The sequence below is a fragment of the Delphinus delphis genome, chromosome 2 (genome assembly GCF_949987515.2).
Source record: "Delphinus delphis chromosome 2, mDelDel1.2, whole genome shotgun sequence".
Classification (NCBI taxonomy): domain Eukaryota; kingdom Metazoa; phylum Chordata; class Mammalia; order Artiodactyla; family Delphinidae; genus Delphinus; species Delphinus delphis.
The window spans coordinates 78,577,888-78,596,155 of record NC_082684.1 but is presented as its reverse complement, the minus strand read 5'-3'; the positions used below and the strand labels follow the sequence as shown (position 1 = coordinate 78,596,155).

General features: G+C 42.8%; 1 protein-coding gene across 1 annotated transcript in view; it reads right to left on the bottom strand.

The window, feature by feature from the left end:
* Positions 1 to 18,268, bottom strand: part of FMN1 (formin 1) — a 400,563-nt gene that overhangs the window by 11,115 nt on the left and 371,180 nt on the right. Inside the window, exon 16 of the mRNA XM_060003541.1 lies at positions 17,213 to 17,362. Coding sequence (XP_059859524.1) covers positions 17,213 to 17,362 — 150 coding nt within the window. The remainder of the gene's footprint in view (positions 1 to 17,212; positions 17,363 to 18,268) is intronic.

The following is an 18,268-nucleotide window of genomic DNA, read 5'->3' as shown; positions in this document are numbered from 1 at the left end:
CACCTGCTTTTTACACTAGACTGGAGCTTCTCAAAAGCAGATATAGGACTTCACTGTCTTTCTTTCCTTCACATTTTGCACAGTAAAATGGCATAGAGTATATGACCATAAATAGTAAGTTAAATGAATGAATAAATAATTATAAGTGATTAATCTCTAAACTGTAAAAATTCAGGCATCAAGAATGGTTATGGGGGAAAACATTCATGTCCATTCAGGTGCATGAAAATATAAAGTCACTGACTCTCACCTGAATGAATACAACATCACCAGTGCTCAAAACTGATCCTGCAAGATACAAACGAGCAAATTCTCATGAGATTCTCTATATGTCCTTAACATTAGAGGGCAAAGCTAACTGTGGCGGGCAAGGCTGTTTCTCAATGGCTTTTGTATCATACAGTACGAAACTTACCCTTGATGAAAGACAAACGCTAAAATATTCTGACAGTCTGGCTACGTTACGTCCATTGTTATGATGGAGCATATAGGCAGGTCTTAAAAACTGCTTTGACCTGACGAGAGATTGATGGTTGGTGACTGGGTGGTCAGTCAGTCAGTCAGTCAATCTGTCTGTCTGTCCACCTGTCTCTCAAATGTCCTTCAAAAACCATGGGCAAAGTGTCCTATACCTGCTGAAGAAGCTACAGCAAGCTGCTGTCGTTGATCACATTAAATTCACCCGGCATCAGTGTTCTGGTAATGATGTGGGAAGAGACTGCAAAGTAGAGGTCAGCAGTGTGATCGACCTCTGGAGGGTTTAAACAAATGTAAATTCAGTTTCCATCAACCACAGGAGGTTTAAATAAATGCGAGCTCCCATGTGTAATGCAGAGACTTCACACAAGAATACAAAGTTCTCACCTCCCTTACAAAACTGGAAGGTGTGGCAACATTGAGTGGCATTTCTGTGCGGCAACACCTCAGTCTGCAACACTTGCCATCACTCCTCATCCTATCCTCAGCCCGAGGCTGTCCAGTGGTACCATCTACCAGCTTGTTTGCACAACTGGTTTTCTTATACCCGGCACACACCACTCATTTTTGCTGCCCGCCTGGACTCTCTAAGCTTCGAAGTTTTGGCCGGAGACTTGCTGGAAGGCTTCTGTGATAGTTCAGGAGCCCAGGGATGAGGACCCAGACAACGAAGTAGTCTTTGAAATGATCTAGTTCCCTCTGATCCATCCTACTGATGAACATGGTGTCGATAATCAATGTGTTAACTCTTAAGAATGTCACCTCCCTTCTCAAAAACTCTCAGTGACTCCCAATCAACTTCAGCTGGGGTAGCAAAGGTTTCCTATAAAGGGCCAGAGAGTCAATATTCTAGACTTTGTGAGCCATATGGTCTCTGGAACTACTCAACGCTGCTGTTGTAGCGTGAAAGGAGCCCTAAAAAATATACAAATGAAGGACAGTACAACGTCGTGTTCTGAGAAATTTATTTACGAAAACCAGTTGTGGGCTGGATTTGAACTATAGTATAGGATCCAAATTCCTTACTCTGGCAATCAAAACTCCCCGTTTCGAACTTAGTTTACTGGTCTGTCTTACCTTTTCAGACCCAGGTCTGGTTCAATACTGTCGTTGGACAAATCACTTAACCCTTCTGAGCCTGAACTCAATTTCACCTTAAAAGTGGAAATAATACCATACCTAAATAACACAATTGCTATGAAAATTAAAGACACTTATTATCTGTGATTATTTATCAAGCATCCTTTCCTTCACCTCACTCCACGTGTTCCCTGTCCTGTCCAAACTTCTCACTCTTCTTTCTACCAAGGCTTTCTCACCCCTGCATCTCGCTCTTACTGTTCCCTCAATGACTTTTTTTTTTTTCCCGGTACGCGGGCCTTTCACTGTTGTGGCCTCTCCCATTGCAGAGCACAGGCTCCGGACGCGCAGGCTCAGCGGCCATGGCTCACGGGCCCAGCCGCTCCGCGGCATGTGGGATCTTCCCGGACCGGGGCACGAACCCGTGTCCCCTGCATCGGCAGGCAGACTCTCAACCACTGCGCCACCAGGGAAGCCCCTCAATGACTTTCTTACTCATTTCCATGTGTTCAAATTCTTCCCATTCTTCTAGTCTCAGCTTAAGTGCCAGAGTCATGAAAGCTTCCTTCATCTCTCTTAGTCAGAAGTAATTGCTCTTTTCTCAAGTGAAAGGACACTTTGTGCCTCTCTTACGGCACTTAGGAACTTTTCCTCTTAGGACTTGTATAGGTGTCTTATTTCCCTCAAACCACTGGAACCACTTGAAGACAATGATCACGCCTTCTGCATACTGGGTCTTCTCCCTGATCCTACATCTCGCACTGTGCCATGCAGCAGTCAGCTGTTAGCAAATATCTAAGTGAAAGACAATGACTTGCATTGACAACTTTTTCTGCTTTACCTCAAACAAGCCTAAATGTTTAGTAAATACCCAGACGTCGTAGGACAATTATCTTTTGCATTTAGCCTTGGGGAAAAAATAAAACGTAAAAGCATGAAAAACTCTCGCTCCAGTTATTGATTAGCTGGTCGAGTCCTAAATACGGAAAAAGAAAGGGTGCTTAAGGCCACCCAAATGTGCTAAATATTTATGCCTGTCAGATTACATACATATTCCAGGATTCCTGAAAGTCTCCACATTACTTTGCCCCCAAGGAGGCTAAGGCTCAGAGAGGTTATACAACTTTCCCCAAGTCTGGAATTTGCCACTCTCACTTACGAGGTAAGAACTTTGTTGCATGCAGTCAGAGAGAACTGGTTGGACAATTTCTAGCTACAGCCATGCTCGATCTCTCCCTGGGCTTCATTGCTCATGGACTTGTCTTTGGTTCTGGCCTAGATCTTGGTTCTGTTTTTGTTTCGGGTCTAAATATTTACGCTAGACCCTCACACATACTTGCTCATGATTACTCACAGGTAGATACCTAGACTTGATTTCAAAGGTTACATCTCACGCCCTCTAAAAAAAAAATTCTGAAATATAGGGAGGAAGACATACAAGTAAGTTAGAGAAAGAAAAGAACTACTTTCAATTTACAAATGCTTTAATAAAAGTGATTTCTGAAAACCTTTTCTTCCTTTCCGTTACAACACATCCCTAGAGAGTTATTAAGGGCCCCAGTAAATTTCAGTTGCTGCCAAAGTCTACTGAGGAAAGACGTGAATATGAGAGATTGAGGACGGTGACATGTGTCCTCAGATGGTCCTGCTTAGTCCTTGTTCTACAGAAATGATTTGCAACCTTGGTTGGCTGGGGAGGGAATTCTGCTTCCAGTTAGAAAGCTACGAGAGAACGTCATTCCCATCCTAAATGAAAAGATCTGGATATGGTACAAAATCACCCTTTTTCTTAACCCATTAGAGAGCCGGGATCACAAGGCAGCTGAGGCAACTGCATCCCAAAGAGTGATATGCCTTTCCATTTAAAGGCTCAGGCTCCCCACATTACAGCCTCCTTTTCTGGGAGATCTGGGCATGCTCTGGGGTTTCTACAGGCTAGATGTGTATTCCTGCGGCTGAATCAGACCAACGCAGAGCACAGCCTTCTGTGAGACTGAAGAAGTACGATGTCTTTATTCTTAGACGTCCAGTATTTCACTGGCTCGTGATGTACAAGGCAGAATACACTGAAATCCTCCCGAACTTTACAATAACAGAAGCGCCTTCATTTTCAAACGTAGGGATTGGGCATGCCAGCCAACCAAGAGGTAAGTGAGATATAGGAGGTGGGGTAGAGTGTTCAGGCTGTTTCGTACTCCTTGTCACTCATGGAAAAACCAGTAACTTAGAGCAGCATTTGCAAACTGTCTTCCAAAGAGCCTCAGCAAAGGTGCCTCAGGAAAAGCAGGAAGAGTTAAGGATTCTCTTAACCCCAACATCTGCAAGCCTGCTTCAACCAGAAAAGCTTAATTTAATCTGTTTTATATATTGGGGTTTCATGAATGTTTTCATTTGGATAAAAAAAGCTCTGCTGTTTAGAAAAAAATGTTGGAAAACGCTATGTATGGAACGCAACAGAACCCACTGAATCTCTTGGGCGGGGAAGAGAAAAAAATATCCTTCCTGTTTGGGAGAATGAGAGCCAGCAGAAGTCTTCTTCCTAAAGAACTGCCTAGGGATATCTGGGAGATGCACAGCTGATTAAGAAGACAAGGCCTCTTAAAAGAATGGTTCTTCTGACAGCCATAGCCACTGGATTTCAGCTTTGGGGCTCAAATCAAAACACAGCCAGTTCTGCCACTCTCCTCTGCATGCTACTTTCCAGATATGTTCTAAGCCTGGGAGATGGACAGTCTCTGACAAATACTCACAGACAGGCACCGTGGGGACAGATTCAGAGGAGCTGAAGTGTGGGAAAACTAAGTGCCCAGGGGGGCATCCACTTACTTCCCTGTCCTAAAGTCAGGAATTACCTTACATTTTATTATGGTTCATTTTCTTTGTGGTCTTTCTGGGAATTATAACTGATCTTCCTGATTTGGGTCCTATTCTACTCTCCAATTTCTATTTGCTCTTACTACCCTAGAATGAAGATGAAATGAACCCAACTGATTGCACCCTAAGGTTCCTCCCAATTTAATTCTGTGACTGCAATTAACATTTTCTTTGGGTCATCTGTTCTTTTCCTTTTCCTTTCTCTCCTATTCCAAATAACTGTCTGAAGTGTAACAAGACTGTCAACCTATTAACTTTTGAATAATTCTTAAGTATGAGGCTAGGTTACATTTTTAATGAAAAAAAGTCACACAGGCAACTAATGGATGTCTGGACACAGCTGATCTCAAATCATGGCTCAGGTTGGAATCTACGCTCCAAAGAGTGGGGTTAATTTTAGTATTTAAAAATGAGTAAATGGGGCTTCCCTGGTGGCGCAGTGGTTGAGAGTCCGCCTGCCGATGCAGGGGACGTGGGTTCGTGGCCTGGTCCGGGAAGATCCCACATGCCGCGGAGCGGTTAGGCCCGTGAGCCATGGCCGGTGAGCCTGCGCGTCCGGAGCCTGCGCTCCGCACGGGAGAGGCCGCAACAGCGAGAGGCCCGTGTACCGGGAAAAAAAAAAAATGAGTAGATGGTTTGGAAAAGGCAGGACTATGGAGACAATAAAAAGATGAGTGACTGTGGGGCAAGGAGGAGACGTGACTAGGCAGAGTGCAGAGGAGCTTTAGGGCAGTGAAAATACTCTGTATGATATTATAACGAGGGATTATATTATTACGCAATTCGTCCGAACCCACAGAATGGACAACACTGACAGGGAACCCTAAGGTAAAAACTATGGACTCTGGGTAATTATGGTGTGTCAATAATATTCATCTTTGGTTAAAAAAAAAAGTAGCATTATGACGAGTGATGTTGATAATGGAGGAGGCTACACATGTTTGGGGACAAGGAGATACATGGGAATTCTCTGTAGGAAATCCACCTACCTCTCAATTTTGTTGTAAACCTAGAACTGCTCTAAAAACATATTTTTAAAAAATGAAAAAAAACAGGTAGATGGCCCCCGCAAATTACCATTCTGTTTTAAATGCCTGTTGGTTTATTTATTAGAAATCCTCTAAATGAAAATGACCAATTCATTTCAGCAAGTGGAAAATAGACAATCTGGTTATATTACCAGGACACACTTGCTAGTAAATCACTCAACTCTCGTAATGTTGACAATGGGACTGAGGAAGCGACTTCAGGATTACAGAAGTAAAGTTTTGCCTGTAGAGCTACTAGCTTCAAAGAGGAAGCTCTGTTAGCCATCCAGTACAGTGTGACCTAAAAACATTAACCACTGCATGACCCAGACCATGTACACATCTTCACTGAAGATATTCCAAGTCAATGGCTTTGGGAACGTCAGTGGATGAAGGCAAAGAAAAGGGAGGCACTGCACGAATATAGTTCATAAAATGCATGTTGGCAAAAGCATGAAAGCTGACCAGCTGTAATGTAAATCTGTTTACAGAAGACTTGTTATCAGTCATCGCTAAAGAGGTCAAACTAGTCTAGAAAGGGAACAGGGCAGGCTTCTGTGCACCAGTATGTGTAGTAATGGGCCTCTGAGTCAGCATGCTACAGGGAATAACACCCAAGTTCCCTAAAAAAACGGGATAAATAAAAGCTGAAGGTCCAAATCACTATGTCACTAGGCTTATCCTAAAATTTAGAGACATGTGAACCAGAATCTACCAAGCACGAGAACTCTTCCTTCTGGTGGCTATTCTGAAATACACAGAAGAACGTGATCAGCAAAGGAGCGTGGGAAAAACATGCCCTTGTCCACGGCCCCGTAAACTGTGGCCTGGGGCCCTTTGAAGGGTAGATACGGTTTTGTGGGATGACACCTACTGAAGATCATGCTTGTAAAGAAATAACTTCAGTCTGGCTTCCCAATGTGGGTTGACTTTACGAATCATTATTAGGGACACCTTCTTCTATAAGTAAATGGTACTATTTTTATGGTCTCCCTTTAGGAGAAGAAAATCAGAGACGGTGTATAAGAAGCTGCAGAGATGAAATACCAACTGACTAGCCACTCTTTTCCTGTGATCTCCTTGTAGCCTTGAACTAAGTAGCATTAGGTCAGGGAGCAAAGAATACTATCCAAAGAGACTTTGGGGAGGTGTGGGCGTGGCTTTATTGCTTAAGAAAGCTCAATAGCACATGGTTTTTTGTATTTTAGATGGAGAAGGTTGAGGGCAACATCCCAGTATTTTCCTCATTAGGATTCCCTGGTGTTAACATCGTAGGGGTTGTTTTTAACGTTGTGCTTTTAGAAGGCGTAGGCATGTCAGGCTACCCTTCCGGCCATTGCCTAGTAGCCTGGACGTTAGAGGGAAGGCGTGTGAGCTTTGTGGCGTTTCTTTGCATCTTCTGATACTCCCAAGCCTCCACAGATACTGTCCTCAGTTCATTGAGGACACTGAGGTTGTTTCTCCACAGTTGGGGGAAAGGGGGTTAACATCCAGCTTCGGTTCTAAATAAGTAAATGCAATCAGGGAGGCCTGCCAGGGGCCTTGGGAACTGCCCTTATTTCTACCCACCTTCACAACAGTCCCTCACGAGGTATTTCTGAATTCTTGATATAACTACTACACAGCGATAACAGTCATGAAAGCCAATGAAATAAAGTCACTCTTTATGGTCAGTAAAGAACCAACGACACAATATATGTATAACTGAATCGCTGTGCTGTCCACCTGAAACTAACACAGTGCCGTAAGTCAACTCTACTTCAATTAAAAAAAAACCCCAACACAAAGACTAAATTCATTAACCCCTCAGTGTAAAGGGACATTTCTTCCTCACTGCTGCAGCTGATGGAAACATCATGGACTCATCTATGTGGAATGCTTGCAACGGGTAAGAAAATAAAACTCAGAGAAGACAGCCATAGACAATATGAAATAATGGGTAGCCTCGAAATCATTTATCTCAGGCAGGCCAGCAGGGCCACAGACTTGGACAGACACACACTCTTCTATGCTTATTCCCTCTTCAGAGTCTGACCCTTGACCTTGACTAACCCTTCCATCCCTGTGTCCCCCAGGGCAGTCTCACTAGCAGCCATGGTAAGACAGACCAGCAGGAAAGTAAGGCAGGTCTTAGACTTAAAAGACTTAGCTCCTTACACATCAGAATCTAGCCTCTCAGTGATTCCATGATAAATTAGCCCATCACTTCCACTTCCTACATTTGACAACTTTCCCTACCTCATTCCTAAGATATTTTTCTATTTACAATGAAGGAAGTCCTCCTAGAGACCACATTTCACCAGCTACACAATCAGCCACTTGATAGCTTTTGCGGGTTATCACTTGTAGTTCCCAAACACACTTTGACTTCAAATGATTAATTGCAGAACAAAGACCGCTTCCGTTTGCAGAGCGTCTCCCCCAGGCCACAGGGGAGTGGAAGTGGGGGGGGGGGTGTCCTGGACTTGCCCTGGAATGCATGATCAGTTAAAGCCAATCACTCTGCACTTGGTAGACGAAACACCCTGAGCCGCCGGGGCGATTTAGGTGTGGAGTGAGAGGTAACAGCATTGCGTTTCCTTGTTCGGGGAGAGGCGTCTGGGAGGCAGCCTGGAAACTCAAGCCGGCCCTGGGACATAAATCTGCAAGTTTAATGGCAATGCATTGCTTGTCTTTGGAAGACATTTCCAATCCTGATAATGAAGACATGCACGTGCTTGTAGATGCCAACTCCCGCCCCCGCTCCCGCCTTGGTTTTGAAACCTTTACCACCTACCAAGTCTCACCAAAAACTGGAACTGATCAGAGCCTGTTCGCAGGGGTGACTAAAACGAAAAGGGGGAGGAAGCAGGGGAGATTGGGTGGAGCAGGCAGCCTTTCTGGCGCCCCTCAAATCATACTACCCAGGCAGCCCCCTATTCCATCTATTCTCTGCCCAAGGCAGGAGCTGTCAGGAGTGCCACAGATAAGCAACTTAGAAGTATTCTAGCTGAATGAAGGAGACTTACTTTGGGTTTCCATTGCTGTCTGCCAGGCTAGGGAAAGAGTGCGTGGACGCGTGCTCTCAAAGGTTCTTATGTGAGCTCTGAAGAGGTGTGAGGCTTGACACAGCCTGAATCCCAAGGACCTTCACTCCCTTCTTTCTTTCTTTCTTTCTTTTTTTTTTTTAAGACAAATTGAAAGTAATACAGGCAAGAACAGAGAAGGTGACTGTTTTACCCCATTAACTAGTCTTTCTTGTTTTGAACATGTCTATCCTCTTTAACCAAGCTATAAAGATTTTAGATACTTGAGCAAAAGCAACCCATATGGGATATGTTTGGGGAATTCTACCACCAAAGTCTAAATAAATAAGATCTCTCATCTATCAGCAGTAGACAGCAAATTCCGTAATCAATTTCAACGTGGCAAACGAAAACACAGTGACTGTTTATTTGTTCGACAAATATTAATTGAGCACTCACTACGTATAAGGAAATATAAGATGCTAGAGAGAGAACAAAGAAGTATGAGGCATTGCCCTTGTCTTCTACAGCTTATGATTTATTTGAGGGGGAAGTGTCCATAAGAAAATGAATGAAAAAGAAATCGCTAATGCCAAAATTAAAGAGATAGTAACCATCTCCCCCTGCCCCAGTTTTGGAGGAAAGATAGCTCACAGAGATTGGGGAAAGCTTTATGAAGGAGGCATTGTGATCGCCAGATTACGCTCTTCCAGAATAGGGTCTCATAGCTTGTACAGCACTTAAGAATGAATAGGTATTTTGAAAGTACGTGCTCAAATCAAGCTGATTAAGTGGTGCCCATTTATGTTATGGGAATGCAAAGTGCAAATGAGATGAGAGACGGTGTGTACTCCGAGGACGCACAGGAAACACAGCAATTAGGCTGGCCCCTGAGATCATACTATGTGATTCCTCCAAAATGTGAGTTGAGCCTTCCAAGCCCAGGCCTTTGCCATGTGATCTCCAAGATGTCCTTACCCCTTTCATCTCTACTTAGCTGACTGAATTCATTTGCTCTGTCAATGTCCAGCTTATTTCCCACCTAAAACCACAGGAAATCAGGGCTGGAAGAGACCTTCAGCATCACCTGAGTCTAATAGTTCCTAAACTTGGCTGCACGTAGTAAGAATCCCTTGGGAAGATGAACTTCTTCCTCCCATCTCCAAAGCTGACCTGATAGATTTCAGCAAGGGATGAAGCCAAGGTATTTACTGAGGCAACCAAACACAAAATGTGTTCTTACTCATCCTCTCTACAAGGAGCTTTCTGAAACTGCAGATCCCTAGGTTCTAATCCTCTGGGATTCTGATTTGGTAGATCTGCTTACTTTTTTACAAAGCTCTCCAGGTGATTTGGAAGACCTGCCAGATTGGGGAGCAGCTGACATCCAACATTCCCGTACTGGCTTCTGAATCCCTTCTACAACTTCCGTGGAGGGTGGCCCCGTTGATGGCTAACCATCTTCCCAAAGCCCTCCCTGGCCTCCTCATTCCTTAGGAATCATTTCCTCCTCCAAACTCACACTGCCCAGGATCTTCAGTGCTCAGTACTACGTTGTGAAGTCCTTTCTCTATCAGTAAACAATTAGCGGGCTCTGTGCTGGAGAATGCACCATAGAAGATACGATAAGGAATGGGTTTATGTCCTAAAGGTGGAAAAAGACACGTAAAGTACTAAAGTAACAAGTTGGAAGGAATTAAGTGCAAAAGGATCGTAAGAAAAATATGCTATCCGAGACCAGAGAAAGATGTTAATTCTTTTACTTAGGGGTATTTCAGAAGACTTTAAGGGGAGAGGTTTTGGAGGTCGCCCTTAGAAGATGACTATGTTTTGACCAGCAGGAAATAACTGGGACAATGCAATGTAAAGAAATTACCCAATGAGAACACCAGGCAAGAATGTGTAGATGTGAGAAACACTGAGTCAATATCATGGGTATGTGGGGGATGAAGATATGGGAAATGAGGTTGGAAAGTGAGTTAAGGCAAGTTTTTGGAGGCTCATGCTCTAATTTGGGAGAAATACAGAATACTTGAAGAAGCTCAAGCTTTAGTGTCACATAAGACCTAGGTCATTATCCCCATTCTCTTGCTTAGGAGTGAAACTGTGATGTTGGTAATTCGTTTACTCTCTCCTCTGCCTATCTGCACAATAGGAATACATTTTTTCAGGGCTGTTGTAAGGCCCCCAAAGTTCATGAATATAAGTACCGATCATGGCTGATTTTCTTCCCTTTATTTCAGAACAGAATATACTTAAACAGGATATGTTCAAAGAAATAGATGTGATCTAACTTGTTTTAGAAAGATAGCTGGATACAATATTAAGGGCCAATGAAGAGGAAATAGAAAAACTATAGGCAGAGAGAACAGTCAGAAGGATGTAGCAATAATCCAGGTGAGAGACGAGGTCCCGAACTAGGCAAAGCCACCGAGAAAACAGGATGAAAAAGAATAACCACCAAGGAGGCAAAACTGAGAAGTTAGCCGCGGGTGGAAAGTGAATCTTGGAGCATTAAAGACAGTTCAGGTTTCCAGCCTGCCTTTGGCTACTAGGAGGAGGAGAAGGGTGCAAGTGAAATTTAGGGACCCTCAGAGTAGGCATACTGAATTGCAGATGAAAGTTGGGCAGCCGGTGGGAACGTTTAGCGTGAAGTAGGAGATCTAAGACTTAGAACTAAGAGGTTGTTTCTGGGTAGGAGGACTTGGCAAAGAGGTGACAGGTGAAGCGATGAGAATGGTTGGGATTAACTAGGGATAGAGTACAGAGCAGAAAAGAGGAACAGAGATCTGAACCCTGGGGAAGGTCCACACTTAAGGAATAGAAGAAGAAGATGAACCGATGAAGGAAAAAGAAGAGTGGCAGTCACCTTTGCAGAAGGAAACCCAGAATACCCTCAGAGCATCTTCAAGATGGAAGAAACTATCATCACTGTCAAAAGCTAGTAGTGCCAAGGAGTTAGTTGTCTGATTTCACAAATGGGAAAGGTGGCAAAGTCTGCCAGTAGTCTCAACATCCATTTCTTCTGCTCCCTTTAGTAATGGAACCCATGAGTCTTCAGCTGGGCCCATGGCTCCCAGATAAACTTGCATTTCCTGGTCTCCCTTGCATATAGCCGTGAGACTAAGTTTTGCTCAATGAAATACGTGTACCTTCCAGGTCCACCCCCCCTTTAAAGGAAATGGTGTGCCCTCCCCTTTCTACTGGCAGGAACTCAGCAGCAGTGGTGCAGCAGTGGTGCTGGCGGACGTGATGTGAGTCATCTTTACACTTGTGAACAAGGACCACACCTAATGATGGTGGCCACAAGAGAAGAGGAATCTGGGTTCTGAACTTCTAAACAATTTATACTCAGATTGTTAGGCAAAAGTAAAATAAATTTTTCTTGTTTAAGCAACAGTTACTTTGGTCTTTGTTATGGCAGCCGAGGCTTTATTCTTACTGATACAGAAAGTAGTGGATGTGTGTTATGGAAAAAGAAATGAGGAAATGTATATAAACTCTTCTTTTAAGAAGATGGAAGGAACAGGAGATCGCTAGTTTCCAGAGGAAAGAGGGTCAAAAGAGGTGTTTTAATTTTTAAGAATCAATGATCCCATAATTTTTACCATTTAGAAGTCTACTATCCCCTCTCCTTACTCATGGCATATTTTTAATTTTGCAGAAATAGTTTTAAATTCATTGCTTGGGAAATAAGTGGGTTTTCTTCTTTGTGATTACAATAATCACACATTCTGTTTATAAGTTAGCTTGTTGGGACATTTACTGTTTGTGTATTTGTACAGAACTGCCTTCAAATGTGACTTAGGAAAATTCAAAGTTTTGCCGAGTAACTTGGGGGTGATTATTCGTATTATTAAAGGGGTCCTTTAACATATGAAGCTTCTTAGCAGTTAAGTGTATATAAATCATTTAACCACATAACAGAGGGTTAGGGTAACTTGTTAGACGTTACTGTAATGATCATGATTGAATAAATAAAAATTTTAGTTTATGGAACTTTTTCCAGGAATAACTATCATATAAAGAGAGGAATTCCTGCGATGTCTACACTGCAATCAACGGCTTCTTTGTGGGTTGAGTGATGGCCTCTCTAAGTCCCCAGCTCCTGGTCCTAAAGTGACCTGAGCAGTGAGCCCTGAGAACAGCTTTGAGATAACTCCACAACAGCTCTGCTGTCAAGGGTATGGCAGTTGCAAAATTAACCATAATAACTGCAAGTAATACACCTAAAACAAAAACTCTGTTGTTATTTAGCTGAACTAAAAACCCCCAAACTAACCATCCATTCCCCCATGGTGTAAATTATAGTTATGTATATAATGAAATGTCTTAGTTGCATTTCACATAAAATTCACCAAACTCCTTATTCACTCATTATTTACCCCTTATGGGTTTTTAAATGGTACTTTTAAAGTCTGCTTTGGCTCAGGGTTGAACTATTTGCCAAGACTTTATTCCTGGAGTCATGAGCCCCCTAGGACTTCTTTACCTTTTGCAAATTCATAGCTCATTTTGTAGGGAGTAGTCGTTTGTGGCCTCTGTGCGTGCATGTGTGGGCATATGTGGGGAGCAGTCTTAACATATTCTAAATAGTGGAAAACTTCATAAGGAAGGGTTGTAATCCCAGAATAATTAAACAGGAAAAAAAAAAAGAAAAAGCAGAAAATGAGTAAAGAATAGTCAATAAAGGTAGCAGCAAAAATTAGGTTATCTCCTTGCAACTATGCATATGCTCGAATAATCTGTTGATTTAATAGGTGGAAGAAATGTGTGTTGCAAAAATTCATTGACTGGTTTGGCTGTCAAGAGACACAAATACAAACCTGCATGAAAAGGTAAAATTGAGGCAAAGCTGCCTCTCAGAATAAAAATCTCGATGAACTTTCATAAACCAGTAAACGCAATGTTGGATGCAGATGAAAATATTTGTGTGTGTATACTTTCAGTTAAAAAAATGTGGTCGGGCTTCCCTGGTGGCGCAGTGGTTGAGAGTCCGCCTGCCGATGCAGGGGACGCGGGTTCGTGCCCAGGTCTGGGAGGATCCCACGTGCCGCGGAGCGGCTGGGCCCGTGAGCCATGACCGCTGAGCCTGCGCGTCCGGAGCCTGTGCTCCGCAACGGGAGAGGCTGCAACAGTGAGAGGCCCGCGTACGGAAAAAAAAAAAAAAAAAAAAAAAAAAAAAAAAAAAAAAAAAGTGGTCTTCAAGACCAACCTTAGTATTTTAGGGGAGGAACTGGGAGCGTAAGCCAAGGAAGCTGTAGACATTTACCAAGTCCAAGAGGACAGTGAAAATTCTCCCTGCCCCCAAATCTCTTCCCCACTCACCACCAGACCTTGGCTTGGAATGTCTTTCAGCATCATCCCCTATGAGCTCAAGAGCAAAGGTGAGGGGCGTTATCTCAGAAATAAAACAGTTTCTCAAAATATTAAAAAAAAAAAAAAGTAGTTTCTAGATTCACAGAGATTTTGAGCTAGAAAATATCTTAGTGAACATTTGGTTCCTGCTTCATCCCAATACATACATTTTACAGATATGATATTTGGGTCCTCCTGGCAATAAGTGACTGGCCCGAGATCACAAAGCAAACGAATGACATAAAAATGCTGGGTTTCAACTCTCTCTCTAGAGGTCTTTTTTACACTACTGAGCACTGCCAGTAAGTACTCAGCAGGGGTAAGAGAAGGACCTGGTATACTTCACTGGAGGATGAGTTCTAGTACTAGGGGCACCATGAGGACTGAATGGGTCACAGACTGAAGGTCTAGGGAGCGAGGCGCTCTGGATTTGGGCCTAGACTCAGAAGTTTTCTATTTTGCCTAATATTGGCATACACGACAAGCAAAGTTACATGCCATTAATATACCATCATACAGTAGCCTGCTCTTCTACTGAGAGTTAATCTGCAGGTAAACCATATTCCCAGTGAAATACGATGTCTATTCTACTCAAATACAGAATTGTGTCCTGATACCAGCTTAATGATAGGGGGTTTATCATTCATTTTCAAGGCACAAGCACACTGGACGTTTTTATCAGTCACCTGTGTGTTCAGACATCATTCTGGGTCTCATGAGGGGTAGCTGTTACCCTGCTGTGGAGCTGCACCATTTCGATTTTGCATCAAGCTAATGTGCGTCCCTGGAAACCATACTAAACAGAACAAGAAGTAAATATTCTCTATCCCTTAAAATTGACCTCAAGTGACCTAAAGTAGTTTTCAAAACTTCCATTTCATTTGGAAGTGAATCTGTCTCTTTGAAAATACTATTATTGATCCTTAATTTTTCTCAGTGATTTTTGGGGTTTAGTTGGCCTTCAAATACCTTTGAAATTCCTTTGGATGGGATCCCCAACTATAGTGGTTTTTTTCCCCTAATAATTACAAGCTATGAGGTTTTCATTTGATTATGAATTTAATTTTTGAGGATGTCTTCATAGTATCTTACGTTACCTCCTGACATTTAGTGTTGTTGGGATTTGCTGGAGAAGTACAATAAAAAATGACAATATCAAACATCATTAAATATGGGTCAAGACAAAGCAATCATATTGTTTGTCATTTGATTGTAATAGAAGAATTCAATTCGCTTATGTCACCACAACGAATACGTGATTCCAATCGTTTAAAAGCTAAAACCCTTAGCAGATAGAGAACAACTGAAAAAAAAATCCTCACTTCACGAGAAAACCCTGGATATTAACCAGTTTACTGAACTGCATGAGCAGTAATATATATAATGCGCTAACATTTCTTAACAAAAAGATTTTTGTAAACAGGCTGCTTCCACAAATACTTTATGAGCCATCGTTAACTTTCAGAGATGTTGTTTGAGGTTGGAAACCTTGGTGATCTATCTCACAAAGCACGGCTGGAATGAAGAAACCCCTGAAATTGCTAAATGAGAAGACCTGAAAAGGGTCCCGGGAAGTCATGACCCTTTAAAGGTGTTGGTTTACAGAGTGTGAAGTAGGCAATTCACCAGCTATACCCAGGAAGCAGCACAGCAAGTGCCCATCACTAGGAATCAGAGAACAGGTCATTCTGAAGGGTGGTTGGAACCACCGCAGGCCCACAATGAGTGTGGTCTAACTTTTGTGACAGGGAAAAACTCCTCCACGTGGAATACGGTTCACGATTTCAATAGAAGATTATTCAAATGAAAAGCAATTCATTACCGTCTCTTTTGGTGTTTTGGGACCATTTTTAGGGCTCCAACAACAAGGACAGATTCACTAAGGGCTAGGATCAAAATCTCAGGTGTAAAATCTTTAGCAAAGGCTGGAGCTTCAGGGCCCTCTGAGGGGCTCTCTGGCCTTCGGGTGTGGACGTGGAGAGCTGACTGGCCAGCTGCTACCTTGTTAGAGAGAGAGGAACGTGGCTCTGTCACTTTTCCCCTGAGGCTCACAAAACACAGAAGTTTATTTTAGCTTCAAGGGCTAAACAAGAGATTGCAGGGTGAGAACAATGAGTGGGATGTCAAGATTTTTAGGGTTGTTTTTTTCCTGTTATTATCAACAATCTATTTTCTTAACAATGTCACTTAACTTTTCTCTGCTTCATTTTTTCCCTATAATGGATATACTCAGTTTAACTTCCAAGTTCCAAAAGAGTTAATGGTGGCAAGATGTGTTGATAAATATTTTTAAAGCTCTTTGACTTCCTTAGAAAGAAAGCAGGCTTGTGAAAAAATTCCCTGAGAAAATATTTAGAGATTCAGTAAGACTGAGTCAAGAAATCTCTAAATTATGAGCCCTTAAAAGTAGCTTTTTAAGGTAAAACATTTTAGCGTACTGTGTGTGTGTGTGTGTCTGCGTGGATATATTACGTGCCTACCGTTTCTCTGATTACAAAGTAAACAGCAAAAATAACTGAATTTTGGAATTTCAGGTCTCAATGTTTAGTGAGATATAGATGCTACAATTAAACCACTTCCCTTCATTTGTAGAATCTGTCTCCGACTCCACTTTGAATGACACTCTCATACATCTGTTCTGCAGGAGTAGTAGCAAGACCTGTTTGAAGTTTAAATCCATGACACCCTTTGTAGAACAGTGGCAACCTGATCAAAACACTGATCGAGCAGAAATGCTTTTGTGTTCTGATCAACAGGGCCCAATTCAGTCTCTCTCTAAGGAGAACGCGCGCACACACACACACTCTCCCTATATTCAGGGCCGAGGTTTTCCTTCTACCCCCAACTAATAAAATCAGGAGGCTGCAATGAGGCGAGCGGCACGCAGTTTGATGTCCTCAGCAGGATACGGGGAGTCAGAAGTGGCGCTGTAAATCCAGAGCGGGGCTTCAACACCGTGTTAAGTGTGGCCCGACTCTCAGAGATTTCCCTTTGATGCAAGTTCAGTATATTAATGGGAAAAGCATTCACTTTTATTTGTCTGTACTGTCTGCGACAGCAAGGCTGCCTCATTTAGCCTGGGCCAACATGAAAATACACAGAAAAGCAATCTGCTGCTAATTAGCACAGCTCCCCTTTCATTTACTAGCTAGTAATTGGAAGGGGTTAAGAAAGTGTAACTTATCAGATCACGTGAGTGTATTTGCTCGTGCGGACAGCAAACCTCCCCCGAATTTCCCTATGAACTCTGAGGCAGTAATCCTTCCTCGACATCCACTTGATCTGAAAGGCGATACTGACACGGGTGAGGTGCACACACTTCGTTAGGTTTGAGAGGGAGGTTTCCTAAGACCCCCGAATGGGGTGTTAATCAATCTATTAGAGCCTTACCTTTCTTTAGATATGTTTTTACTCTCCCGTTTCCAGATCGTCTTGAAGTCACTGCAGAACTCATACCACACCATAAACACGTAGTTGGGTGTGATCTCCTTCTCACCAGACTTTGGCTTCATCCCAAAATATCCTACTGTTGTTTCAAAACTGCAAATGTAGAGGAAAAAACAGTGAGGTAGAGGGTGAGAGGCTGTCAACGCTAATACCCATTAGGGGAGGAGAGGGGACACCGGGAGAGTTTCTCCCACACGCTTCGCTTCTCTTTAGCACAGAAGCCCAGGCTTGAGTCACTGTGGCTCAGTAAGACCTACGTGTTCAAGCCAATTATCTAAGACATGTAACATGATTGGGGATACTCCTGGGCACATCTTATCTGTATAAAACCAGCATGTATAATTCCAGGGTGTATGTAGGTAAAACTTTTGGGGTGTGTTCTTCATCTCAAATCCATGTCGTTTACCTGCTCTTTGTGTTACGTTGAACGATTACATGGAACGCTAATGACATGTGGGTTCTGTATCACCAGCAGTGGACAGTTAGAGAGCCCGCGGGGAATCATCAATCTGTTGAGGGCTTCACAGAAAATCAAGAGACTGTTCTATCCTTATTCTGGCATCTGCTGGCTTCATAATCTTGGGTCAATCCTTCAACACTGGGCTCTCAGTTTTTTCAAGGGTAAAATAAGAGACGTAGACCAAATGATATTTAAGAAAGCTACATTTTAAAGCTCGATGTGATACAGGAATACAAACCATCAATGTACAAAAATACATATAATTGAGGATATAGCAAGGATCGGAGGAAAAACCATTTCTGATCTTAAAAAATGATCTTTAACCCAGTCAGAAAAGAACCCAGGTTTTACAAGGGTGATTCCCAGATATCACTAAGAACCTCCTGACCTACCCCTTGGAGGTTCATTCCCAGATGACTACCCAGGCCTCCCAAGCAGCCCTTCTTGGAGGCACTAGCTTTGCAGCAATTTATAGCTCTGCCCTCATTCCTTCTCCCCACCCACTCCAAGCCCCACAAGCTCATTTGCCATGAGCAGGA